The sequence below is a fragment of the Lolium rigidum genome, chromosome 6 (genome assembly GCF_022539505.1).
Source record: "Lolium rigidum isolate FL_2022 chromosome 6, APGP_CSIRO_Lrig_0.1, whole genome shotgun sequence".
NCBI lineage: Eukaryota > Viridiplantae > Streptophyta > Magnoliopsida > Poales > Poaceae > Lolium > Lolium rigidum.
The window spans coordinates 212619477-212646413 of NC_061513.1; the positions used below are offsets into that span (position 1 = coordinate 212619477).

General features: G+C 42.5%; 1 protein-coding gene across 1 annotated transcript; it reads right to left on the minus strand.

The window, feature by feature from the left end:
- Positions 1–1301: 1301 nt before the first annotated feature.
- On the minus strand, positions 1302–14871 carry LOC124660291 (nodal modulator 1-like). Its single transcript, XM_047198101.1, has 27 exons — positions 14705–14871; positions 14551–14616; positions 13629–13715; positions 12049–12105; positions 11871–11935; positions 11614–11780; positions 10688–10749; positions 10518–10601; positions 10218–10374; positions 9485–9600; positions 8907–9035; positions 8303–8374; positions 7898–7993; positions 7742–7819; positions 7177–7305; positions 6880–7056; positions 6596–6796; positions 6395–6508; positions 6054–6307; positions 5796–5838; positions 5462–5710; positions 4791–5018; positions 4011–4102; positions 2755–2983; positions 2296–2652; positions 1897–1970; positions 1302–1803 (listed from the first exon to the last, which is right to left on the minus strand). The coding sequence occupies exons 1-27, from the start codon at positions 14801–14803 to the stop codon at positions 1698–1700; spliced, it is 3588 nt and encodes a 1195-aa protein (XP_047054057.1). The 5' UTR covers positions 14804–14871; the 3' UTR covers positions 1302–1697.
- Between the last annotated feature and the right edge of the window lie 12066 nt (positions 14872–26937).

The following is a 26937-nucleotide window of genomic DNA, read 5'->3' on the forward strand; positions in this document are numbered from 1 at the left end:
TAGAGCATCTCCAACATGTGCATGAAACGGACGCACACTTAAACAATTTTACAGCGCATGATTTCCGTTTTTTGTGCGCGAGACAGGCGACAATTTTACCAGGCGCTCTATAATTTCGCTCGCGAATAGAAGCCCTTCACCACGCGCAAAAAATGCAGCACGCTGGTGCATCCACAAACACCAAACAACAACAAATATAGAATAGTGAAAATCAAACTGAACCAAGAAAAACAACAATAAGTACTTCAATTATTTTTACAACACAAACAATTAGTTTCTTGTCAATTCAACAATAGATCAAGAACAATACAACAGATAGTTTTTTCAGCAATGCAACAAATATACATATGAGATGAAACATACTACTATTGGTCATTCCAGGTCCACCACTCCTCGACCTCCCCGACGACACACTCGACTTGAAATGGGGGAGTGGTGACAGCTGTGATTCGGCCTGACGCAACGTTGGCGGTGTCAATTCGGCCTCGATGCAGCGTTGGTGGCGACGATGTGACCTAGGCGCAGTGTGGGCGCCAGGATTTGGCGCGGCGGGATCGGCGGAGGGGAGGGTACAGAGGAACTGAAGCGCGCTGGAGAGGAACAAGCTGGCAGTTGCATTTTCGCGCGCGATGAGTCGTTTTGCCGCGTGTGAAACGAATGTGTCAAATATGCTTCGCGCAATGCCGCATTGTCGCGCGTTGGTGGAAGAAGATTACCACGGGCTGGTTTTTACCGCCCCTGCAAAACGTTGATTTCCATCTCTGGCCTCCAAAAAAAAAAAGATGTTTTTAGCGCAGCGGCTATTTGTATGAGATGCTCTTGGTCGCGTGTGCTAAGTTAATGTGAGTATGGGCCATGCGTGCCACAGAGTGCGCATATAAAATGCGAGCGTTGTAGTACGTTGGAGTAACTTGTAACCGAATCAGGTAGGAGCTGAATTGAGGAAAATATACAATCAAAATTATCATGCTACTTCTGAGTTCTCACGCTGGGGATCATATCAGCCAGGTGGGCAGTCCATCTGTACATGTTCGTGCCTTTTTATGAAAGGAATCTTTCTCATCCTGTCACACTATAATCCTAACATGAGGATAGATTATGCCATTCGGGTCATGATAGTCAAAAAAAAAATCGGGTCATGGGTGCACGTCCGTAGATTATGCCCTTTTGTCCAGCTTAAAGTACGATAGCGGAATTCAGTTGAAAAGTATTCTAGAGTATGTTATTTGCATTCTATCAACTCTTGCTAACATTTATGTACACAAGGTACTGGTTGAAAGGCAGTTTCGACGTCCAAAAGATAGGTAAAAAGAACAGAGGCGGTATATATTCTTCTGAGACGGAGAGAGTACAGGTTTTTGTTCTTCAATGTCATGCCACTAGCATATAAGTTATTTTCCTAGAAAGTCAACAACGATGCTACAGGTAACCCTCTTGTGAATGGAAGTTGAAGTCCAGGCTCTCAAAAGCTTTGTCTGGCTCTTGCAAGCTGTACATATAGTACCACCATCATACAACATTCCAAACAATGGAACCAAATTTGTAGGCAGTATCGGAAGTACAGAATACCAACTGTTAGGTTCCTTTTTCTCATCTGCAAAATTTCCCTCCGAGAAGAAAAGAAACAGCTACTTTCTAATCCTGACGTGTTCAATCTGTGGCTTCAACTTTGCAACACCTAATCTGAAGCATGTGTTTCACGCTCTCTTTCTCAAACCTGTCTTCCGTGGTTCCTTTCTGCTCCCCGCGCTTCCTGAACTTAGGGAAGTCATTCCTACAGCGCTTTGGTACAAGTCCTTCAACCTATAGGCATCATTATATCATATATAAAATAGTTCTTACAATCATAATTACTTAAATTTAAACAAAGAAGTTTGACGTGATATATCAACAAACCTTGGCATACTGATCACGAGTGCAACAACAGAAACTCCAACGATAAGAGGAAACACTGGGGCTGGGGTCAGTTCCTGCAAGAAATAGCAATTAGATGATATCCTATACGAAAACAGCTTAGAACACGTTGAAACTTCAGGTAGATGAAAGGTGTTGAGTTGAAACTTTTAATGAATTTGGTACAGATGCAATTTACAGAGTACAAAGATATCTTGGTTCAGATTAAATAAGAACCCTCCCCGCCAAAAAATAAAGAACCTTTATTTGTGGTGCAGACATCTCTCAAGAAAATGGTTTCAAACAGCCCCATTTCAATTCTTACCTCTTCACCAGTACAAGAACAAAAAAAAAGACTACGGCGTTGTGTTGCAATGTTGATGCAAGTCTGAAAGGCGTTACCTGCTTGTGATGGCGTTCTTCAGTTTTATATTTAACAGGACCAACATGAATCTGAGGTTGCTTTTCCAGGTCAACTTCAACCAACTCCGATTCAAATATATGTGTATGTGATGGAAGGCCAGACCGAAGCTGAACAAGATGCTTGCCTTTGGGCAAATTTCGTACTTCAAAGTAGTATGAAAGAGGGACAGGAACTACAGATACTATTCTAGAGGGGTCAACAGCTGATCTAATTTCAACAGATAGATGTGGCTGCAACACATCAATGCCATCTCCTTCCACGTGACCACTCAAAATTGTTGTTTCTGGTTGTTCAAAAACCACAAAACTAATACCAGAGATGTCCTCCTGACCAACCTGATTAAAAAAAAGAGCAGTGCCTCTGTCATTAACAGTTTTGAACAGTGACGAGATGCAGTATGCAAATTTTGCGTGCAAAGGAGATCCACAATAACTTACATCAATCGATACAAATTCTGGTGAAGCACGTTCAACTGCTGCCAACCTAATACTATCTTTTGCAGCCACTCTTACTGAGTAAGTTGAGCCAGGCACGAGTCCTCTAAGACGGAACCTTCCAAAGTAATCTGTGGTAGCTTCCTCATAATAACCTCTTGATTCCGATCTAGCTTCAATAAAAACGCCTTCCTTTGGTTGGCCAGTTAACAGTGTTACAGAACCCATGGCACTACATTGGAATGCTGGTTGAGTTAGTACCATAAGATTGGCTTAGTGAAGCAGGTTGCAAGAACTGTCGTAATTGGTTAATTTAGAACTAACAAAACAAATCTTTAAACTGAAACACTGTCATTACACAAGCTAGGATCACTGCTATAGTTGATCGATTTGGAACTTCACAAGCACATGAATGTGGTAATCATTCAAAAAGAAAAAAACAATATCATGACCATTAGTGGTAGCTCCAACCCTCTACTTCAGCACTGATACAGTAGCAGTGGAAAGCCCATTAGGGTGTGTTTGGTTCTAGAATGAAGTGGAATGTAATGGAACCATTCCGCACCTCGAACTCATTATTGTATTTGGTTAGGAAGGAGGAATGGAACCTCCCCGTTCCTTCAAAACGAATATACCCTCAAATGCGGAATACAGTGATTCCTCCAAATTCGTGGGAATCTGGTGGAATCCCTGCCTAACCATCACCGCAAACCACTCGTAAGAAAGCACCTTATCCTCACCTGACCGATCCACCCATTCCCTTGATTCTCCCTGGCGGTGCCGGCGGGAAATAGGCTGCGGCGGAGGGGAAGGAAGCAGACAAGCAGTCTGTGACAACGGTGGCGGGGAAGGAAGCTATCAACTAATAGTTTCACTCAGTCGTTTTAACACATTGTCCCCCCCACCTACCACCTCAAAATAAAAGGCCAATACAACAGCAGTATGAAAAACTGAGCTTTGACCATTGAGTTTCCTTAGTGCATTATGAGTAAATGAAAACCTGATGTCACAAATTATACTTTATAAATCAAATTTAACAGATTCTCTCGTCAGCATTGCATAGCCAGAAGACCCTCGTATGCATCTGCAGGGTTCATAATTAACAGCTTCCTAAGAAATACTCAAATGATGGATTCCAGAAATAATCTATGGCCATGAATTTTCTGCAGTTTCTAAGATGGTTTCTGTCTACAGATAGCAGGAGATGGGAGCAAATAAAAACATGCAGATCAAATTTTGTATGTAAAAGTCAAACAAACCTGTAGGCAACACGGGTTGCACGGAACTCAACCTCTCTAGACTCCCCAGAATTAAGATCAATAGCAACAGTTGATGGAGTAAATTTATATTCCTACAGCAAAACCATCAAACAATTAAGGGCTCTCCAACCAATGAACTTGAAATAATGCCACAATTTAAGTTACATTATGTAACCTAGATGGCATATATAGTGGCTAGTGCGCCAGCATGACTCAAATCTTTCTATGGACACTATGGCTTTCAAAAGAATCTCAAACCCAATTCAAGTGTGAATTCTGAAGTGGGCAAGCATACCTGGTGAAAAAGTATATACAAATCAGAAAGACCCTTAAAATTTTATTATATTTTTTCTTTGCAAAGTGTCTTTAGTATCCTTAGCGCATTAAGATTGAAGTGTAAAATAACTCTCTCCTTATTCTTTGATATTCTTATTTAAGAAATTTTCAGAAGTTAATTCAGCCGAGGCCTTGAGGGGATTGGCTATCACCCATCAGCTATTCTGTCAGATGAAGGCTATAAGAACTCAATGAACAAGCTAGCAGAACAGACCCAGTTTGATCAAGTCATCCAGAGTTAACACGTCAATACATGTTATGCATGAGAAAAGAAAAACTACAAATAGGAGTCAACATAATGTGACAATCATATTAACATCTGAACAAACCGCCAATGTAATTAGATTATTCAGTAGCAACATCAAGAATTTAGCTTATTCATAATAGGTGCGGTGCGTTACAAACTAGCGCTGAGACCTGAGAGCATAAATGACAACTACGTACCTTAAGAAGAGGACGTAGATAGAAACTTCCAGGGAATAAGTTGGCAAAGCTGAAAGTTCCACCAGAACCACTAACTGAGTTATTTCTGTAACCTCCTTCGCCACTCAAGGATAACAATACTGATGGTAACATCTCTGTAACTTTTTCACCATAAACACGTGCTAATATTTGACCAAGTTTCTGGCAAGAAAAGCTGTATGGGCCAGTTTTCTTGAGATGATAACCAACCTGCAGGAAGGTCGAAAATGATATCAGGTAGGATATTCAAGAAAGCATATTTTTGGTCATTGCTGATTTTAAATGTTCCCTTTCCAGTTGTTATTGTGTAACTCATGCATACCATTACCAGCCGCAAAGAAACATCATTTCACAATGAATACAACAGTGCATTATTAGAATTTGAATGAATACAAGTGGAACCATTTCTGACTAGTCTTCTAGTGGAAAGGTAAATTAAAATAAATGTGTTCCACATAAGCCTCACTTGCCATGGCTTTCTTATTTGAAAAAAGAGTAATGTCAAGGCAGTTTGTATCTCCGGCAAAAACAAAACAAGAAAACTGAGAAATCAAGCCAATGCACTGTAGTACGCTACACAATTGCAGCATATACCCAGGAACTCAAGACTATAGCAAGAACATAAATATTTGTTTGCAGAAAATGTTACAAACCTTTGAAGCTTCAACTTCATATCCTATATCATCATATAAAGGACCTGCAAAGAATGATCCTTTGGAATTTGTCTTTGTCTCTGCTGCTATATCACCATTCTTTAGCGCTGCAAACTTGCTATTTCCTGCTGCTAGAATCTTGATGTCAACATCAGAAGTTGCAGGTGAAACTGATCCTTCAAGGTATAGACCCGTTTTAGCAGTGATAGAAGGAACAGTATCTTGGCATCCATTCGTTGACACTGAAAACTGCAGTTTACATATTATGAATGTATTACAATCACGGTTTCACCATTCAGGAACAGAAGTTTTTTCTTAACAAACTATCACTCACCTGCTGCCGTGATGGATAAAATAGGATCTTTTTCCTTCCAGTGCTGTAAAAAGTTGTGAATCTTGTATTAAGAAAAGCATAATAGATGGATAATCATAATTGTTGGCTGAGATAAGGGAAACAAATAGTAAGAAAAGTAAACAAGAGTTACAGGCAGTACCAAAAATTCTACAAAAGCAACCTTGACTATTGAGAAAGTCTTTGATAGATATAGGACTGTTGGTTCAGAACTAAAAGAACTATGGGTAAGCATTATACCTAGAATCACGAGGGACAAAGATGAAGTTTTCCCCAAGATCAGTCCAAGTAGAGTACTCAAAGGCAGTAATGCCATTTTGATGGCTCTTTCCAAGTACAGGTATAGTAGAGATTTTCTCAATGGAACTCTCATCATCACTCTTAAAGGCATCAACAACAATATCTTCTGATAGATCAATTTCTTCCAGAGGAGAGCTTATGTCCACATGGATTTCACCTCTTACTAGATACTTCCTTGCACTGATATGAACCGGCTAACAGGGGGAAAGTCATTTAGCATTAGGGCGTCAAAGTGAAATTTACTTGCATAAATATTACAAAAATGTACACAAGAAGCTCACCATTGGATTCCGTGTATCAAACACAATGGATGAGCTCCCAAAGGAAATGCAAGGATTAACTAAATGAAGCTCATGTTGCCCAGGAGTTTCTATGCAAATTCTTTGTGGCCCTTTCTGTGCAGGATAAGAAGTGGATATATTTTAAACAGAAGTTTTATTGGTTCAAATATATTGTAGATTTATTGAGTACCAAGAATGGACCTTTATGAATAAGTCAAGTTTAGAAGAGTCTGGCTGATGAATGTATGCTTCAGTGTCATGGGTTGAGACTAGCTCTATCCAGTAGCCCTTTTGTACAAATACAATGTCTAGCACATCATCATTGCCAACATCTACATCCAAGGTATTCTGGTCCCAGCACCAATTATCGTTTGCAGGTGCCTCGGATGAAAAATGCTTCACCTAAAAGGAAGGGTTCATTTTCCAGATTGGTAAGACTTTAAACAGAACAGTACAATTTCAGTTATTGCTGCACAGGATTTTACCTCTAGACGATATTTTCCAGGAAATACTTTTGTGAACACAAAATTAGCATCACCTTGCTCCAAACTGGTTGTCTTCTTTTCATGTTCGATACCCCCAGCTATTCTAACAAGCGAGAGCAGAATATTTTCGCTGCACTTCTCTTTGCAGAGGACCGTACCATAAACATTGACTTGTGACTGTTTACAAAGAGATATTGCTCAGTTATTATCGCAGTCTACAAAACATACATGAAACTTGATGGAAGTTAAATAATATTTAAAAAATCCCGAGAATTTGTAAAAATGGTACTCGTTTACCTGAGAGAACTCTACATCAAGCAACGGGCTCTTCACGTTGACATCAATATGTCCTGGTGAAAACATAAGGCTGGAAAAACCTTCAGAATCTACAGGTAATGCAGATAACCGGTATTCGCCAGTAGGAACCTGCAAATTTGCAAGAAAGAAAGACAAATTAACAATTGTGCCATACAGGTCAACTTTAGATTATTTTACTTAATAAAAGAGTGCTGGAGGTCACATTGCAGGCTGGTTCGTGCTAAGATCAGACCGAATTTCACAAGGATACAAATAACCGTTCCAGCTAGAAGATTCTATGCAACAAAAAAGTCTTATTCACATGCTGAACACAAGATCATCATTATTAGTAGAAAAGAGCAAAAGGCTTACTATGGCAAATAACTTTGCCTTGTGTTTGTTCAATCGGTATGCATGGAGGATACGTAGCATGTAAAAATTATGAATAGTATTATAAGTGTTCAAACTACAACACATAGCTTACGATTTTATCTTCATATGAAAAAGTAGTAAAGGATTTAAACATCATTAGGTGCAAACTGAAAAAAAAAATATAACCACATACCTCAAAGCAAAACCTTCCATTCTCGCTCACCATTTTCCTCTGAGGCTTTACATTTTCAGGTCCGTGTGTTAAAGTTACCTATCATCCCCATCAAAATGTGAGGCTAATGTGATTGTCGTGATATCGACGAAATAGAGAACTACATCAGTATATTACCATTGCTTTGGAATTTGGAGTTACAGTTCGGACAACACCACATACATCATATCGAACTGATTTGATATCATCAATGCTTGCCATGTTTGGTAGAATCTAGTGGAAAAGACAGTCATTAGCCATAAAAGGGAAGCTGAGGCACTTAGTCTTACTCCCTCCTTCCCAAAATGTAAGGCATATTAGTTTGTCCTAAGTCAAAACTTTTGAAGTTCCACCAAGATTACAACAAAAAAAATCGACATCTATAATACCAAATAAATATGCATATTTCGAAATGTATTTACTGATATTGATTGGTACTGTAGGTGTTGATATTTTTCCCTTTAAAAAGTTTGAGTTAGGACAAAACTTATATAGTTCTATGCCTGTAATTTTGGGAAAGGACTCAATCAATAACTATGTTACCATGAAGTTCTCCAAACTGTTGAACTTATAATGATCCTTCTCGGCAACTATGGTATACTTCTTGGATGTAACCTACACAAAAGGCAGAACAGAAGGCAATTTATAGAAGATGAAAACAGCAAGTTTACACTGAAAAATGAAGGGAGAGCATAAGTATCTGTGTTTCTTTCTTTTCAGGTCAACTAGAGGAACTAAGGCCCTGTTTGCATCAAAGGGGAAAAAGCATTTTCTAGGATAAGGTTCCCATAGGAAAAATTCCTTCGGTACCATTCAGAATATTCATCTTAGAATTACTATGGGATGGCTATGCCTTAGGAAATGTTTTCTTCTACACTCCACATTTCCTATGTTTTCTTGCACGACATCCAAACAAAATCTTTCGCAGCTATGCCATAACTCAATTACTGTGGTTTTCCTGTTCCTGAGTTACAAGTTCTTTCGTCCCAAACGGGCCCAAGTGTGCTTGCAAAGACACAATTATGTACCTTTTTATTCCAATAATCTATGTATCTTAGTTCCTATTAATGATATGACAAGAACTTAAGAGTAAGAAGTTACAGTTCAGTTCACATGTGCTACCTAATAATCGATCAAATAAGCTTACCTGATCAAGTCTGTAATACCCAAGATTATCTGTAACAGCTCTCAACTGACCATCAATTATGACATTGGCACCTTCGATGCCAGCACCATAGCCATCAACAACACGCCCACCAACAGAAAACCCAGTAACCTAGCAAGATAAATGTGAAAGTTTGCTAGTTCTTAGTCGAGATCAGGTTTGCATATGAGGAGTGAGGAAGATAACCACTGAAATTGAATGTGTAAGAATATGTTCACGACCACATCGAATAAAGGAAGTTACAAAACTCATATGTGCTTGAGCAGCTAAAAGTTCTCAAGTCTACATGAAAATGTCATTTCATCCAAAATTTGCACCCAGCCAAGCTTGCAACAGTTTTGAATGCTTGAACCATGTACGTTCATCTACTATTTATATCCATTATTCAGAAAGCAAGCATGCTAATCCAATTAGTTGTTACTTCATCAAGTTAACAGTTACCCAGCTTTAAATGATAGGTGGGTCCTCTGTATGTCATCCTCAAGAAAAAAGTAGCTTCATACATAACTTAAGAGTCCAAACTACGGGAAGCTCAGATGCATAGTATCTTCAAGTATTACCTGGAACTTTTCAGGGATCGTCATGTGACTATGTTCAACAGAAACAGGCAGTGAAGAAGGTGAGACTTCAAAAACAGTGTTTTCCCCTTTGTAATATGGCAACAGCTCATAGTTACCTGCAGAATTATACCAAAATGAACATTTGTATGCTTACGCCATGAAATGGTATGGCACAAAGATCACCTCACCCTCACAATCATGCAATACATGAAAATATTGAGTAGCAACGGAACTGTGACACCAATAACACATCAAACAAAATTTAGCGCTATAAATAAAAGGATGGATTCAAATTTAGAAGATTTGGTAAGGGACACCCGAAGGAATGTCTACAACTTGAAGCACCAACCCCAATGGTACTGTGGATTTAAAGCGTTCTTGTTAAACAAATAAGGTAGAATAAATATCTATATGAATGGAATACAGTGCAGTTCTCATGTAGGTTCCTTTATATGCATACCTGGCAAAAACCAGAATAAGGCTTTCAATGGATAACAACCATAAATAGATAGAAAAGAATAATTACAATCCATGCTGCAAGAGGACAATCATTCCTTATCTATGAGATGATTATTATTAGTTAAATGAACACATACGTGTACAACTAATGTTGTTATCGTGGAACATCATAAGAGGACATGTCAAAAGGGAATCCTCGTACCATGAAAACGAAGAACTTCATTACAGTAGTGTTGCACTGTGAGTGTGAAGAAGTTTATATAAGTTAACTTACCACAGGGTATTGATCTAAATGAGAACTTCCCGTCCGCACCAGATACTGCATGGCAAAGAGCACCTTCCCTGGGTGCACCAATCAAACCTTGTGAGCAAGGAACCTCCTTTACGTCATTTGAATATAAATACAGGTGAACTCCCAAGATTGGATTTCCCTGGCGAAGGAATTTTTAATATATGTTAGTATATATAAAAATCCAGCAAACAAGAAAATCAGAATCACCGAGATGGCAATTTCAGTTATATGCCTACATCATTGGTTATTAACTTATTATCAATATGCAGATTCTTTCAGTACCTGTGCTACTACAGAGCCATGAATATTGTATCCAGATACAAAGAAAACATCATCTACAACAGCATTTCCAAATCGCAAGTCGGCCTACATATAAAAACATACTCCACTGTAAGACAACACAAGTGTTCCAACAATATATATTGGCATATGAGCATAGATAAAATCCTAACCTCAGATGAACCTCTCATCTCAATTTCATAATCAGGATGAGAAGCACGCAATTTGTAGCTTCCTGGACAAGTTTAGACATAAATAATAAGCAAATGTGCTACATAAAACAAACAAGCAAATGCATGTCAGGTATAATGTTAATGAAAGGAGGAGAAACAAGATACACATGGTTATCATTTGTAGATGGGTGCAACAAGAACCTGGCTTGACATAGACCATTAATGATAAACTGAAATTTTGGCTGAGTTGGCTGCATATGTAGCAAACAAGGACAGTATAGAAAGCTTACACAGAAATGTGGTGTTTGGACAGAGGAAACTATTCCATGGGATAGTTTTACCTCAAAATGTCTGTATCATATTAGATAGAAAGGAAAGGATGCATGAGACTTGGGAGTTGGGACGCAGCTGGCATATATGTGGTGATGTATGGGGCTTCTCTTGTTGGAAAAATGAACCTTGCTCCCATTCTACAGATGGCTCCAGTGGAACACCAAAGGAGGGAAATGAATTCTGGCCTCTAGGGTTCAACATAACATAAATAAAGATAGCAGGTATGGCTTGTCATGATATCAGACCCTAAACAATTTTTCAGCAGTCAAACAGACAGGTCTAACTCCTATCAGAAGACACATGCCAACATAATGTTAGTGACCCCATTGCACATCTTTTACACAGGATTTGATCTGTAGAAATCAGATAATAGAAACAAGAAACCAGATTGAACAACCTATAAAGGTCACGTCATATAAATCCTTAACAGGGTGCTAAAAACAACGTGAGAAGGAGATAGCTGCATAAGAAATGACCAGGACTCCTCGCATCGAACTTCAGACATGTATGTGCTGTGGTTCTCTATGCATAGATAACAATAATAATAATAATAATAATAATAATAATAATAATAATAATAATGTGAGGCTAACCAGGAATTATGTTCACAAACGAATATCCTCCTGTTGATGATGTTAAAGCAGATGCAACTAATTCATCTGAATCTGACAACAGATCAACTTTCACACCAGAAGGACCTCCATCTTTTGAACAGCTCCTAGCACCAACAGCTCCCACTATTCTACCAGATATTGTAAACCTGCATAGTGGATTCAACAGTTTAAACTTAAATCTGACAATTGTGCACACAAAAAATACAATATCAAATAAAAAAGTCAAAGCAACAGACCCAGTGAACTGAAAGTTTATGTCTGCATTTCCATTGCATCCATTTTGGTCGATGACAACAGGAACCTGGAAATGTTAATTGATTACTTATTTCACATGAAAGGAAGGTTAAAGCAAAGCACGTAATTGACACAGAAACAAGGGATGAATGAACAGGTTCAGTCCTGACATCAACTTACCGTTTCAGGCTTCCATGACCATCCCTTAGGCCCCTTAACTCTGACCACAAATGAACCCTGTGGATACAAACAACCAAAACCAAACAAACAGGATCCAAAAGTTATTTCCATGCCAAGGCAATGCTCAGTACATTGAAATATCATCACATACTCCCTCCGTTCTGAAATACTCTATATTCTAGGCCTGAAATTTGTTCTGAAATAGTCTACATTTTAGCTTTGTAATCAGCAATAATAACACAGGAAACGAAGCAGTCTTAGGGGGTGTTTGTTTGGCCTGAAATTTTTCAGCTTTCTAGAAGAAAAATCCAGCAAATCGAAACAAACAGGTGGCTTTGGGTGTTGGCTTTGGCAAAGCCGAAGCACCTAATAGGCAAAGATGTGGAAGCACGTCTTGAGGTGCTTCCCGCAACTTTCCCTTAAACAGCCGAACCGTTTTTTTTACTTACACATTTCGTTTGTAGTATTTTGCAGATTGCCACCCTACACCGAATCTTTTTTCCCTTGCCCCGTTCTCTCTCCTGACTCGTTCCTTTTCCCCATCGACCGAACCGAGCAACAGCGACGCAAGGACCACCCCCACAATAGGCCGCCGCCACCACTCCGCCTGTGGGAGACCCTCCGCCTTAGCCCATCGTAGCCCACCGTCCATCCTCCCTCTGTACCCGGCCGGTTCCCACGGAGGGGTGTAGTTCTGTTCTACGCCGACACGAGGCGGAACTCTCTAGAAAAGGCCATGGCTGTGCTGCATCGGCGGTCTGCACAGCATTGTCTGAGGCCAGGGCGGTGTTCCGGCACGTCGTCCAACTAATTGAAGCCCAAGCCAATCAGACCGCCTCGTATTGTTCATGGATTGCGCTGCTGCACAAGCTGCACTCGTTGCAGTTTTCCCTGCCTGTGTTCATCTACGATCTATGTTCGTTGCGATGTTCCTGCTGTATTGCTGCACTCTTGGCTGAAACCAAGCTGCTACTAGTACGTCTGCTAATTAAGGTGAAGTTAGTTCTCTAGCTATGGGTTGATTTGCTATTTTTTATTCTGACATGGATAAGTATTCTGATCACCATGGTGTCTTTTTGATTTAGATTGGTATGAATATGTATTAGAGACAAAGTCACATATCCCCTTATATATTTAAATCAACACAAAAATAAGTTCTCGGAATATGGGGTATTTCAGACAATTTATCTGCCCACAGCGACACAGCTAGCCAAGGTGCCAAACAGTGAAACTCGAACAGCAGCTTTCTCCATACAGCAGCTTTTCCCACAGAGCAGCTTTCCCCACACAGCCAGCCAGTCAAAGCCCAAACAAAGAGGCCCTTACTTTTTCTATTGGATATCACTACTTTCAATGTAGTTTGGACTGGTTGAAGTAGTACTAATAAATGTAGTACTAATTTGTCTGATTTTTTCTAGGATGTAGACTAAATCAGAACGGAGGGAGTACATCATAAAATTAGCTAGTACGTAGTATTGTTCAATCATTGTTCCTATTGTAAACAAGTTATAACATAAAAAGGGACAACACACATAATGGAAAAAACAACAACTAAAAGCAAATATCGCCCACAAAGATACCTTGTCATATACTGGAATGAAATAGTAGCCATTAGGAGCACACTGAGTGCTTTCCTTCACCAAACCATCGACGGTACACAGCTCAACCTGATTCAGAAAGTTTATGAAGGAATGAATTTGTGCATACCAGATACAACAAATACAAAACTAACAAAAAAAAGACTAAAGAGAGCATGAAGAATCAAATATATATAGAAACCAAAAGCAGGGGTGAACCTAGAGTCCCCTCCAGCCCGGGCGCCGCCCAGGCTTGACAGCGACGTAACACGATTTAAACCGAAAACAAGAAAGCATCGTAAGCCCTGTGCCTTGTAGTTTGCACAGGCTTTCTGAGTCCGCCATTGCAAAAGTATCCTACCATCAACAATTACTTCAGATACAGCATTCATTCTAGCATAGCAAGTCGATCATGGATACAACTATTTTGGTTACAGATTTTCTGACAGCTTCAACATTTGAAACTTAGTCAAAAGTGAAAATCTCATCCTAGCAAGTTTTGGTGACCACCATCACCAGCAACAAGAAATTACAACAGTCATGGTCTCGGGCAACAAAAGATTCGCATTTGATTCTCCACAGCCTACTTTTCCTTTTCTCCATGAGGAGAAATTAGGAGTAGAAACTAGTAAAGTAGTTGTACTGTACAAATCAACGAGCAATCAGAATTATGAACAATGCGCTCAGACTAGCAGCAGCCACTGGAAGCTGGGGACCAGTGTCATCCGGCAATGATAAGAACCCGCAAGGTCTCAGCTTAAGTGATGAACTACCACAGGCAACAATACTTATACTGCTGAACCACTCATGAACTACTCGCTGAGGCTCGCTCAAGAGTAGCAGCACTAACAAGAAGCAGAGCGCAACGATAATTCCGGATATGGAAGAGCTCGAGTGGCACGCAGGGAGGGCATTGATCGCATACCGTGATGTCGGAGTAGTCCAGCTTGGAGTCGGACGCCTTCCTGGACTTGGCCAAGCCCGAGCTCGCCTGCACCAAGAACCCAGTCCAAACAATGCATCAGAGACAACCAAGCAGGGCCGAGCCAAAACTGAAGTTCGAGTAAGACGAGGAATACTTCGACGAAGCCGCCGCATCCGTGGATCTCGTCGGAGGCGGCGGAGAAGGTGGCGAGGGAGAGGAGGAGAAGGAGGAGGGCGGGGAGGCGGGGATCCATAGATCGGATCTATTGGTCGCCGAGCATGCCAGGAGACGACGAGTTCGAGGAGATGTGCAGCACTAGTAATAGCAGTGGAGTTGCGACTGCTAGTCACGAGACAGGCTTTTGGACTAGGAATAGCAGTGTTGGGTTTATGTGGGCTGTTAATTGACCCTGCACTGGAGCCTTTGGCATCAGAGTGAGATCATGCAGTATATGGGCTGGGCTGGGCTGGTAAACGCCAGTTGAGTGCAGCCGGCCTTTCTTCCTGGTCGGTTATCACAACAACATCGTCATGGCCTATGAGTGTCTAAGCTTTATGGAAAAACTAGGAAACATGCCCGTGCGTTGCGACGGGATAGAAAACGGCCCACTACCTCCTCTACTTCTCCTTCAGTGAGGCCACCCATACATGTGCGCTATAGCGCCAAGAGCCATGTGACACCACTCACCATCACCATGCCACTCCACATTGCGACAAGCTGACAACCTTCATCTCCCAGTAGTTCGAGAGTAGAGGAAGCCGAGAAGAATAAATAATTGGAGGATGTGGATATATGGCGTATGCATGCCAGTGATGCCTAGTCCTTCGACGATGAATTACCGAGAGATATTTTTTGCGCATAACTTTACGCGGGATCACACCTCGCTGATTACCAAAAAATTGCCTTTACATGCAGCTTTACGCCCGAGAAAAATAAGATCATGTCATTGAGCCAACAAACCATCTTTACTATTATATTCGAGTTGGTACGTCGTCAAACATGTTTGATGTCAAAGATTGGAGACATCTTGACCATCCAATCTTACTAAACATCTCCCGCTTGCCATCCAGCCATCCGTTATATACTTACCAAAAGGAACGACGGAAATCAGGAAGTTTATTTACAACAGACGGAAATCCTCACGGGAATCTGAAAGAATCGTATGCCGCACCTAGAGGGGGGGTGAATAGGTGCTAACCAATTTTTAGTTCTTTTTCAATTTAGGCTTGACACAAAGGTAAATTATCTAGATATGCAACTAAGTGAATTTACCTATATGACAAGATAAGCAACTAAGCAAGATATAACTACACAATATAAGAGATAGAATAGGATAGAGGTAACCGAGAGTGGAGCACGCGATGACACGGAGATGATTCCCGTAGTTCCCTTCCTTTGCAAGAAGGTACGTCTACGTTTGGAGGAGTGTGGTTGCTACGAAAGCCAAACCAACGACCACGAAGGCTTCACTCGGATCTCCCGTGAGCAACGCCACGGAGGCCTAGCCCACTTCCACTAAGGGATTTCCTCGAGGCGGAAACCGGGCCTTTACAAGGTTCTTGGGGCACACATCCACAACTGAATTGGAGGCTCCCAAATCTGTAACAATACAACAATCAATAACAACACATCAACACAAATCAACTAGGAAACCAAATAGGAACACTAGCATGAGATCACTCAAACAAATGAGGGGGAAATGAAAAACGCTTCGATGAGGATGTAGATCGGTGGCTTCTCCTTCGAATCTCCAAAGATCAAGAGCTTTGGTTGGGGGAGGAATGAGATCTTGCAAATCTTGTGTTTCTTGAGGTGGCTCTAATGGAGGTGAAGCTTGGCAGATTTCTTGTGCAATCATTGAGCAAAGGGGGAAGGAAGAAGAAGAGGGGTATAAATACCCCACCCCAAAATCCAGCCGTTGGGGCTTCCGGGGGCGGATAATCCGGCCTAACTTAGAGTCGGATAATCCGCCCCCCCCGGATAATCCGGCCTCAGGTACAAAACCGGGACAATGTCCGGCCAAAAATCCGGCCTCTATCCAGGCAAGCTTTTCTTCAGGTCCTTAGCCATTTTCGAGGGGGCCGGATATTTCTGAAATGTCCGGCCCGGATAATCCGGCCTTGGGACAAAACCGGGACAATATCCGGGCAAATGTCCGGCCCCTATCCAGAATGTACTGAGCTGCAATTCCTCAAGTCCTTAGCCGAAAAACTGGGGGCCGGATATTTTGGAAATATCCGGCCCGGATTATCCGGCCTGATGAACTTTTTGCTGTTTCTTTTTGACAGCACTGACCACATCCAACACACATACAAATGTATCTATATAATCCCTGTATCACTTAAGCAAGCATTAGTGTATCACATACATTGACATCAAACACTCAAAACATAATATGAGATATGTTCTTTCAATCTCCCCCTTTTTGGTGTTTGATGACAATATACGGATTTGCAAGAAAATCACTATAGAGACAAGCATGATGGCAAAACATAGAGGCACTCCCCCTACATGTGTGCATATAAGTAATTTGCATTTGAATACAAATACACAACACATAGGAGCGAGGTGCCTCAACACAAGAGGTATCCATCATGAGCTCTAACAAGAGACATAAACATATATGAAGTTGAGATAGGATGCTAGAAATCATACCCATGTGTAGATATATGATACGGAGATATAGCATCACACATAATATAATAGCCTTGATCTCAACATATAGAAATCCGAAACCCATAACAATGTCTCACACCACATAGCACATAGTTTTAAACGGAACACAACCAAAGCAAATAGTTCAAATAAGAGGGAACAGAAGCAATAAAGGAATGATAAACGCATATGCTTGTGCCCAAACCATGCAAATCCCCGAGAGAGTTCCTAATAGAACACTTCTCCCCCTTTGGCATCGAGACGCCAAAAAGGGGACAAGCGCGATGCTACTTGCCCCATGGGGATCACTCGGAGGCATCTTCATCATCGGACTCGTACGCCGCTTCTTCTTCTTCTTCTTCATCAGTGTCAGGGGCATCCGGAGAGCGGCGAGTGAGGCTGGACCTTTGAATGCAATCATCAAGATCACTCCACGGAACCTGTGCAGAATGCCACCCACTGTAACCTGGGTGAGCTGGAGGCTGAGGAGGGGGTCCTTGCTCACCACTGAGCTTGTGCAGAATAACCGCCTGAGTATGCTTAATCTCAGAACGCTCTCGGCTGGCCGCATAGTTCTCCTTATGGATCTCAATGTTCATGCAAAGGATGTAACGCTGAAACCAACTGAGCATGTTCACTTGTTTCTTCATAGCCGGGAGGTCAGGATGGCGAGCAGGAGCAAAACCACTAGAACGAGCATCACCCATGAAGGAGTCAGGTGGAGGTACAGCAGAAGAGACAGGCTTAAGCTTGTAGGCCTTCTTGACAGAGTGCTTCATCAAAGGGTACCCGCTCAAGTCTTCACCACTCACGCCCGCAGTGTTGTTGATGAGAAGCTGGATATAAGGTGCATAAGGTATAGTGGTCCGGGAGACCATGGCATCATGAATCTCATTGAAGATGAAGTCCATGACATCAATAGTGTAGTTACGTTCCTCATTCTCATCACGAGCACACCTAAAGCTGAGGTACATGAGATCCACCAGAGTTCCCCGGATAGCATCATTGTTACCACCACTTGGACAGATGGTGGCCCGAAAGAACCTGAGTAACTGACCATAGATGGTAAGCAGCCCCTTGGTCTCACCAACTTTTCCAGCTGATGTATAGAGATCAAACAACACACTCTTATCTGCCCTCTGAGGTCCATGGAGACGACGACCTCCTTCTGCAGGAACTCCAAGAATACCAGCAAAACGGCGCAAGGTGTCCCTACAGTGAGTGGAGCCAGACATCCATTCCATAGTGCGGTCCTCATCTTTCTGGATGTCCAAAGTAGCAAAGAACTGCTTCACCAACTCTGGACTATAGTCACATTGAATCCTCATGAGATCCTGCAAGCCCATCCTACCAGTCACCCAGATGGCATCCTCAAAATGATTGTTGACTGCCAGAAGATCCACATCGATAGCTTGCATGGGTCGCACTTTCTTCATGGGCTCATAGATATCCTTATAGATGAACTCATGCTGCATGCACCAGAATTTCCTGCCCTCTGTCTCTTCATCCCTTGGGAGTTCTTCATACCAGTTCTTCATACGGAGAGCTGCATAAGAGACATTGTCCATAGCCTTGTAGTTCTGCCTCTGTTCCTTGTTCTTGTGCCTAGATGAGGAGGACTTGCGAGGAGCGTTGGACGCGAACTCATCACTTGACCGGTCAGCCCTTGGGCGTCTCCGAGCACCCCGAGAAACACGACCTGTGAATAGCAAAGATGGATAGCAAAGAGAAGATAATGCTCATAAGTCATGTATGATACAGTAATGTACTCTAGAAACATACTATAAGTCGGTACAAGTCTAGACATGATAGATTAAAACAGAACTGCAGCGGCGATGAAGCTCCAGGCCGGATAATCCGGTGTCCCCAGGGGCGGATAATCCGGCCCTGCCGGATAATCCGGTCTTTGCGGGGGCCGGATAATCCGGCCCTGCGAATCTTGCAGTTCTTCCAATCAAAAACTTGTCTATGACCAGATCGGCCTCATAGCATGCAAGAGGAGTATACTACACACGATTTGGAACAACTAGACACCAAATCCACCAAGAAAATAGCACATACAAATCACAACACCTAGGGTTAGGGATTGTGAGTCATACCCGCATCCATTGCGAAAGCCGCTTGGAGGAGAAGGAAGCTAGGGAGGAGGGGCACCCGATCCACTCAAAAACTCCGAGAGGGAGCGGACGGGGCGTCTCCGGCGAGGAGGAGGAGCTCCGGCGGCTGAGAGAGAGAGAGAGAGAGGGCGCGTGGGGGAGCGATGGCTGTGGCAACCGTTCGCTCCCCGCGGCCTCTCTTAGCTCTCCTCAAACGCCCAGGCCGGATAATCCGGCCCAAAGTGAGGGCGGATAATCCGGCCCGGCCGGATATTCCGGGGTGCCAGGGGGCCGGATTATCCGGTGTTCTGGAAAATTCCAGAATACCGGAAATCCTGCCTATCTTTAGTTGGTTATTTGCGTGAACCCATATGTGGTGCAATAATGTATCACGTCACATATAAGATGCATATTTACCAATAAGATGGGACAACCTAGATCATCCGACCGAGAAACCTCAAACTCCAAGTTTTTACCAAACATGACAAATGAGCAAGATGGAAGTGGCTTATAGGAGAGTGTAGGCTTCGGTTTAGAGGGTACAAACTGTTAATGGTACATGATCACTCAAGTTTGCAAGATATGAGCAAATAAGGCCAAACTAGAGTGATTTCCCATAAGAACAAGGAGTTGTCAAATAAAAACGATAAGATCCAAATAACTCCAACTCTTCACAAAGAAGAGTGTGGTGGCCTAGGCCACCATATATGAGTGTTGTGGCATGACACCGCGAAGATATATCTTGGGTCCAAGCCACTACTCATCATTGAAGCTCACATATCAACATATGATATAAAGAGAATGATATCTTAATGTTGGCATTATGGGGGGAGGGATAGCTCAATAATTTAAACCGCACTCCCCCTATTTCCATGCCCACACCTAAACCAAATAAAGTTTTGAGACAAAGGTGTGTTTGCAAGATGGTCAAGCTATACTCCTTGAATCAATGATATTTAACTCATTCCTCAAATAAGAGAACCTTGCTTCATCAAGAGGCTTCGTGAAAATATCGGCAAGTTGATCTTTGGTAGGAACATAGATAAGCTCAATATCACCACGGGCAACACGATCCCTAATGAAATGATTCCGGATCTCAATATGCTTCGTTCTTGAATGTTGCACCGGATTATAGGCAATCTTGATGGCACTTTCATTGTCACATAATAGAGGTACTTTGTCACAAATGACACCGTATTCCTTTAAAGTTTGCCTCATCCATAACAATTGAGTGCATCCACTTGCGGCGGCAACATATTCGGCTTCGGCGGTGGAGAGAGATATACAATTTTGCTTCTTAGAGGACCAACACACCAAGGACCTATCAAGGAATTGGCAAGCCCCGGAATTTGATTTCCTATCATCCTTGTCACCCGCCCAATCCGCATCGGTATAACCATTGAGAATAAAACTTGAGCCTTTGGGGTACCAAATACCATATCTTGGGGTATCAACCAAATATCGAAAGATTCTTTTGAGAGCCATCATGTGGGTCTCCTTAGGAGAAGCTTGATACCTTGCACACACACCAACACTCAACACTATGTCCGGTCTAGATGCACAAAGGTAAAGCAAGGATCCAATCATGGAGCGATATACCTTTTGATCCACCTCTTTACCATTGGGATCTAGTGCAAGATGACATTTGGTAACCATAGGAGTGGCCACACCCTTCAACTCGGTCATCTTGAACCTCTTGAGCATGTCTTGGAGATATTTTGCTTGGTTGATGAAGGTTCCTTCCCTCAATTGCTTGATCTCAAAACCAAGGAAGAACTTCATCTCTCCCATCATAGACATCTCAAACCTATCGGTCATAAGCTTTGAGAATTCATCATTGAAAGCTTTGTTAGTAGAGCCAAAGATAATATCATCAACATATAATTGGCAAACGAAAAGCTCCCCATTGACCCTCTTAGTAAAAAGAGTGGGGTCGATTAGCCCAACATCAAACCCACGGTCTACCAACAATTCCTTAAGGTGCTCGTACCAAGCTCTAGGAGCTTGTTTGAGACCATAAAGTGCTTTATCAAGCTTGTAGACATGGTTAGGAAAGTTGAGATCCTCGAACCCCGGGGTTGCTTAACATAAACCTCTTCATGCAAAGGACCATTAAGAAATGCACTTTTCACATCCATTTGTTGTAACTTAAAGTTATGATGCGATGCATAAGCAAGAAGGATACGGATGGACTCAAGGCGAGCCACGGGAGCATAGGTTTCTCCAAAGTCAATTCCCTCAACTTGAGAGAACCCTTTAGCCACCAATCTTGCCTTGTTCCTCACAACATTTCCAAACTCATCTTGCTTGTTCTTGAAAATCCATTTAGTGCCTATAACATTGCGACACCTCTTTGGCTTCTCTACTAAGGTCCATACTTTGTTGCGCTTGAAGTTGTTGAGTTCTTCATGCATAGCTTCCAACCAATCCGAATCTTCAAGGGCTTCAAATACTTTCTTGGGTTCCACTAAGGAGATATAAGCATGATTATTGCTAAAGTTAGCCAATTGCCTTCTTGTGGAAACCTTTGCCCTTACATCACCAAGAACCTTGTCATGAGTGTGTCCACGAAGCTCAAGGTTCCTATCTCTTCTTGCTAGACGACGGGCCTCGATCTCCTCCTTGGTCCTTCTTGGCCTTGGAGGTGTCACTTGATCAACTTGATCATTTGGGTCCCCGTCTTGACCTTCAACTTGAGCTTCCTCAATTTCTTGAGGTTGCTCATCCTCATGTGCTTGATCTTGAACAATATTCGGAGAAGGGCAAGAGTTGATTGGATCCTCATTGGAGCCGTCATGAATGCTTGGTTGATCTTGTCCTTGATCTTGCACACAAGAGGGAGGGTCTTGTTCTTGTTCTTGGGTTGGTGCATCATTTGCTTCACTAGGTAGGGTTTGTTGATGTTGAGAAGATGAGGGCTCCACCGTGGTAGAGCATAGTTCTTCCCGAGACGCCACACCGTGTCCCTCAATGGGGCGGAAAAATCCCACACCCATTCTTACTATGGCATCTTGAGGTATTTCATCACCTGCACAAACATCAACTTGCCCCAACCCGAACACCTTGAAGTATGAGATATTAGGCTTGTTCCCGGTGAGTATTTCATATGGAGTCTTGTTCAATCCCTTGCGGAGATAGATCCGGTTAGAGGAGTGGCAAGCGGTGGAGATGGCTTCCGCCCAAAAGTTATAGCGGGATTTATACTCCGCCATCATAGATCTTGCCATATCCATAAGAGTCCGGTTCTTCCTCTCCGCAACACCATTTTGTTGAGGGGTGTAAGCAGCGGAATATTGATGTCGAATCCCCTCATCACTAAGAAAATCATTGAGTGTATAGTTCTTGAACTCGAAGCCGTTGTCACTTCTTATTGCCATAATGAGGAGGTTGTGTTGGCGTTGCACATCGGTAGCAAAGTCAATGAATATTTGTTGAGTCTCATCTTTCGTCTTGAGAAAGTAGACCCAAGTGTATCTTGAGTAGTCATCAACAATCACCAAGCAATGTTTCTTCGCACCAAGACTTGCATGAGTGACGGGACCAAAGAGATCCACATGAAGGAGCTCCAAGATCCTCTTGGAAGAGATGATAGTCTTGCTTGGGTGCGGAGAGTCATGCATTTTGCCTTCAACACAAGCCCTACAAACACGATCTTTGGAAAAAGACACATTTTCCATTAGTCCCACAATATGGTTCCCCTTGTGAAGACTTTGCAAAGTTCTCATGTTGACATGGGCTAGGCGGCGATGCCACAACCAACCCACGTCCGCCTTTCCGAATAGGCACATCGCACTTGACTTGGTTTTCCCCGAAAAGTCCACCACATACAAGTTGTGTTCGCGATACCCAACGAAAGCGACTTTTAGAGTCTTGCTCCACAAGAGTACCACAATATCATTATCAATAAAGACGGCGAAACCCATCTTGCCAAGGGCGGAAACGGAAAGCAAATTGTAACCAAGGGTTTTGACAAGCATGACATCCACAAGACTAATGTTGTGTGCAACCACAACCTTGCCAAAACCCAATACCTCGGATGTAGAATTATCGCCAAAGGAGACGGTGATGTTGTTTATGTTAGGCCTCAACTCCTTGACGAGGTTTTTGCCGCCGGTCATATGACTTGTAGATCCACTATCAAGTACCCATTTTGAACCTCCGGCGGCATAGTCCTACATGAGATCAATTCTTGGATTTAGGTACCCATTTTTCAATGGGTCCTCTTTTGTTAGCAACAAGGGTCTTTGGGACCCAAATAGACCAAGCAACATAACCATCATATGGGCCAACATATTTAGCATAAACATCACCATAATAATCTTTAAATAAAACATAGTGAGGGTTAGCAATTCCCGCATCATCATCATTTATGGTTTTGCCCTTGGGGGCTTCACCATTAGTGATGGCTTTCTTCTTCTCTTGTGCGGGCTTGGCCTTTTGCTTGTTTGCCTTCTTTGCCTTGGCATTATAACCATGGCCCTCCTTCCCGTTGTTTGATCTTTGCTTACTCAAAAGATCATCCAAAGAAAGTTTACTTTGGGGAGAGGAGGCCTTAGCAAGTTCATCCTTCAACCTAGCATTTTCCTCAATAATATTTGCATGATCACATAAAGGAGTAGAGGTGCTAGGTATGTCATATGAAGCGAGCCTAATTTGAAGTTGCTCATAAGACTTGGAGAGGAGAGAGTATTCACTCTTCAAGGCTTTGTGTGCCTTGTCTAGATCATCTAGATCTCTCACAAGTTTCTCACGATCAACACCAAATTTGGCCTTTTCCTTTGAAAGCACTTTAGTCTTAGCTCTAGCAAGATCTCTAGCTTTAGTGAGCTTGTTAATTTTATCTTGAGGATCTCCAAGATTTTCTAACCTCTCTTCAAGAGAAGCTATGGTTTCTTGGCTTTCCTCAAGGGCATTTCTAAGAGCATGTAGTTCAAGAGCATCTTCTCTCTCTATTTGACATTTTTTCTCAAGAGTACCATTTAGTTGAGCCATACGAACCATGAGGTTTGAAACATGCTTTTTAGTATTACCTTGTAGGTTAAGAATGAAATCATCAAACTCTAGCATTTCTTGTTTCACTTTTAGACTAGCAAGATCAACCCCTAGATCACTTGAAATGATAGGCATAGATGGGTTAGGAGATGATACCTCGGAAGATTTAGCCATGAGGCAACTTTCTTCCTCCACATGAATGACCTCATTGGGGGATTCACTTGGTGATGAAGAGTTAGTGGAGAGGGAGGCAAGAGCGACCAATCCATTAGAGGTTGCATCTTCTTCATCATCAACATCATCATCTCCGGAGGTATATTCTTCTTGAGTTGATAGCACAATAGATGTGTCCAAGGAGGACCTTGCCATGAAGCAATGTGCATTCTTGATGTGAGGATTCTCATTGGGAGATTCAAAGAAAGATGAAGAGGGAATGTTGGTGGTGACAATGGCGGCCACTTCCTTTGAGCTTTCTTCATCTTCATCATCACTAGAGCTTTCAACTTCATCGGAAGAATATTCTTCCCTAGTCACTAGCACAATTTTGGAGGGCCTCTTGCCCTTCTTGGTCTTGTTGTTGTAGAATTTCTTCTTGGGGGCTTTTGAATATTTGCCCTTTGAGACTTTGCTCTTGTCCTTGGGAATGAGCCTTCCACCGTGAGTCTCCCTATTCTCATAGGGGCACTCGGCAATGAAGTGGCACTTGTCATCACAATTGTAGCAAGATCTTGTCCTTGGGCCCGAACTTGTGAACCCCCTTGAGTTGTTTCTCTTGATGTTGTCTTCCTTGGCCTTGGATGGGTCAACCCAAAAGGAGTTAGCATGGAATGCCATGTGGTCATGGTAGTGGTGTTCCAAGTCTTCCGGATAGGACATACTCCAAGATGCCCTATAAGATTCTTGAGGAATCACTTCTTCAACGGAGTTGACCGCCAAGGCAAGGTCGGACCCCTTTGTCATCCCAAGAGCTCGATTGCGAGAATCATGAGAGTTTTGCTCAAGCACCTTGAGAGCTTGCATCTCGTGCACGACTCGTTGAGAGGTGAGAGAGGAATAGCATTCTCTCCCGACAAGAGTCTTGACATCAATGGGTACAAACGGCATCATGCATTCAATGTACTTCTCCTTGATCCAAGAGTCATTGATGTGGGTGGCACCAATAAGGCGGAAGGAATCGGCAACGGTGAGAAGTCTTCCATACATGATTTCATGATCTTCATCCGGTAGCCTCATGAAACCTTCGGCTTTATTCTTAAGAGCATTATACTTGTTCCTCCTCGTTCTCTCACTTCCAATGCAACTAGCGGCCAAACCATCCCAAGCTTCCTTGGCGGTGGTGTAGCTCCGAACACGATGCAATTCCTTTGTCCCCACACTAGTTTCAATCATGTGCAAGGCGGTGTTGTTGAGTTGACTAACAACCGCTTCTCTTCTAGTCAATTTTTCGGGGTTGTATGGCTTGAAGCCTTCCATGATGATTCTCCAAAGTTCATTGGAGGCACTGCAAACATGAGAGCGAAACTCAAATTGCCAAGTATCGAAATTCTCAATGGAAAAGTTAGGAGGGTCGCCCCGAATGTTCATATGGGGATGGGGAACCGGTATATCGGGAGATAGAAAAGGTGGAGCTACTCGATTGTAGCTCTCACCTCCACTAGTTCCCCTAGGAGATGCAATGGGAGCTTTGATAGTGTTTAAGTTATCACCTTCCACGGGTTTGGTAGAAAAGGGTAATTCGAAGCATCTCCCTCTTCTAACGCACCCGTGTCCTTTACCTCTACAATGGGAGCCTTGGGAGGGACCGGAGCCAAAAGCTCGGCAATCATCTTTTTCATGCTTTCCATTTGGGATTCCATGGAGGACTTCAACGAATTGAAGTCGTCCATGGAGACCGTCTTAGCGGCCCCTTCCGAGGGCTCCTCGTTCGGCATACTCTTAGGCGGTTAAGCCCGAAATAAGAGCCGAGGCTCTGATACCAATTGAAAGGATCGTATGCCGCACCTAGAGGGGGGGTGAATAGGTGCTAACCAATTTTTAGTTCTTTTTCAATTTAGGCTTGACACAAAGGTAAATTCTCTAGATATGCAACTAAGTGAATTTACCTATATGACAAGATAAGCAACTAAGCAAGATATAGCTACACAATATAAGAGATAGAATAGGATAGAGGTAACCGAGAGTGGAGCACGCGATGACACGGAGATGATTCCCGTAGTTCCCTTCCTTTGCAAGAAGGTACGTCTACGTTTGGAGGAGTGTGGTTGCTACGAAAGCCAAACCAACGACCACGAAGGCTTCACTCGGATCTCCCGTGAGCAACGCCACGAAGGCCTAGCCCACTTCCACTAAGGGATTTCCTCGAGGCGGAAACCGGGCCTTTACAAGGTTCTTGGGGCACACATCCACAACTGAATTGGAGGCTCCCAAATCTGTAACAATACAACAATCAATAACAACACATCAACACAAATCAACTAGGGAACCAAATAGGAACACTAGCACGAGATCCCTCAAACAAATGAGGGGGAAATGAAAAACGCTTCGGTGAGGATGTAGATCGGTGGCTTCTCCTTCGAATCTCCAAAGATCAAGAGCTTCGGTTGGGGGAGGAAGGAGATCTTGCAAATCTTGTGTTTCTTGAGGT

Excerpts from the sequence above, each read along its gene's own strand:
- LOC124660291 (XM_047198101.1), bottom strand. The coding sequence starts at position 14,803 with ATGGATCCCCGCCTCCCCGCCCTCCTCCTTCTCCTCCTCTCCCTCGCC. Across the intron at positions 11,781-11,870 it reads ATAAACTTTCAGTTCACTGG|GTTTACAATATCTGGTAGAA; the intron begins GTCTGTTGCTTT and ends TCCACTATGCAG. Across the intron at positions 10,602-10,687 it reads AGATGAGAGGTTCATCTGAG|GCCGACTTGCGATTTGGAAA; the intron begins GTTAGGATTTTA and ends TTTTATATGTAG.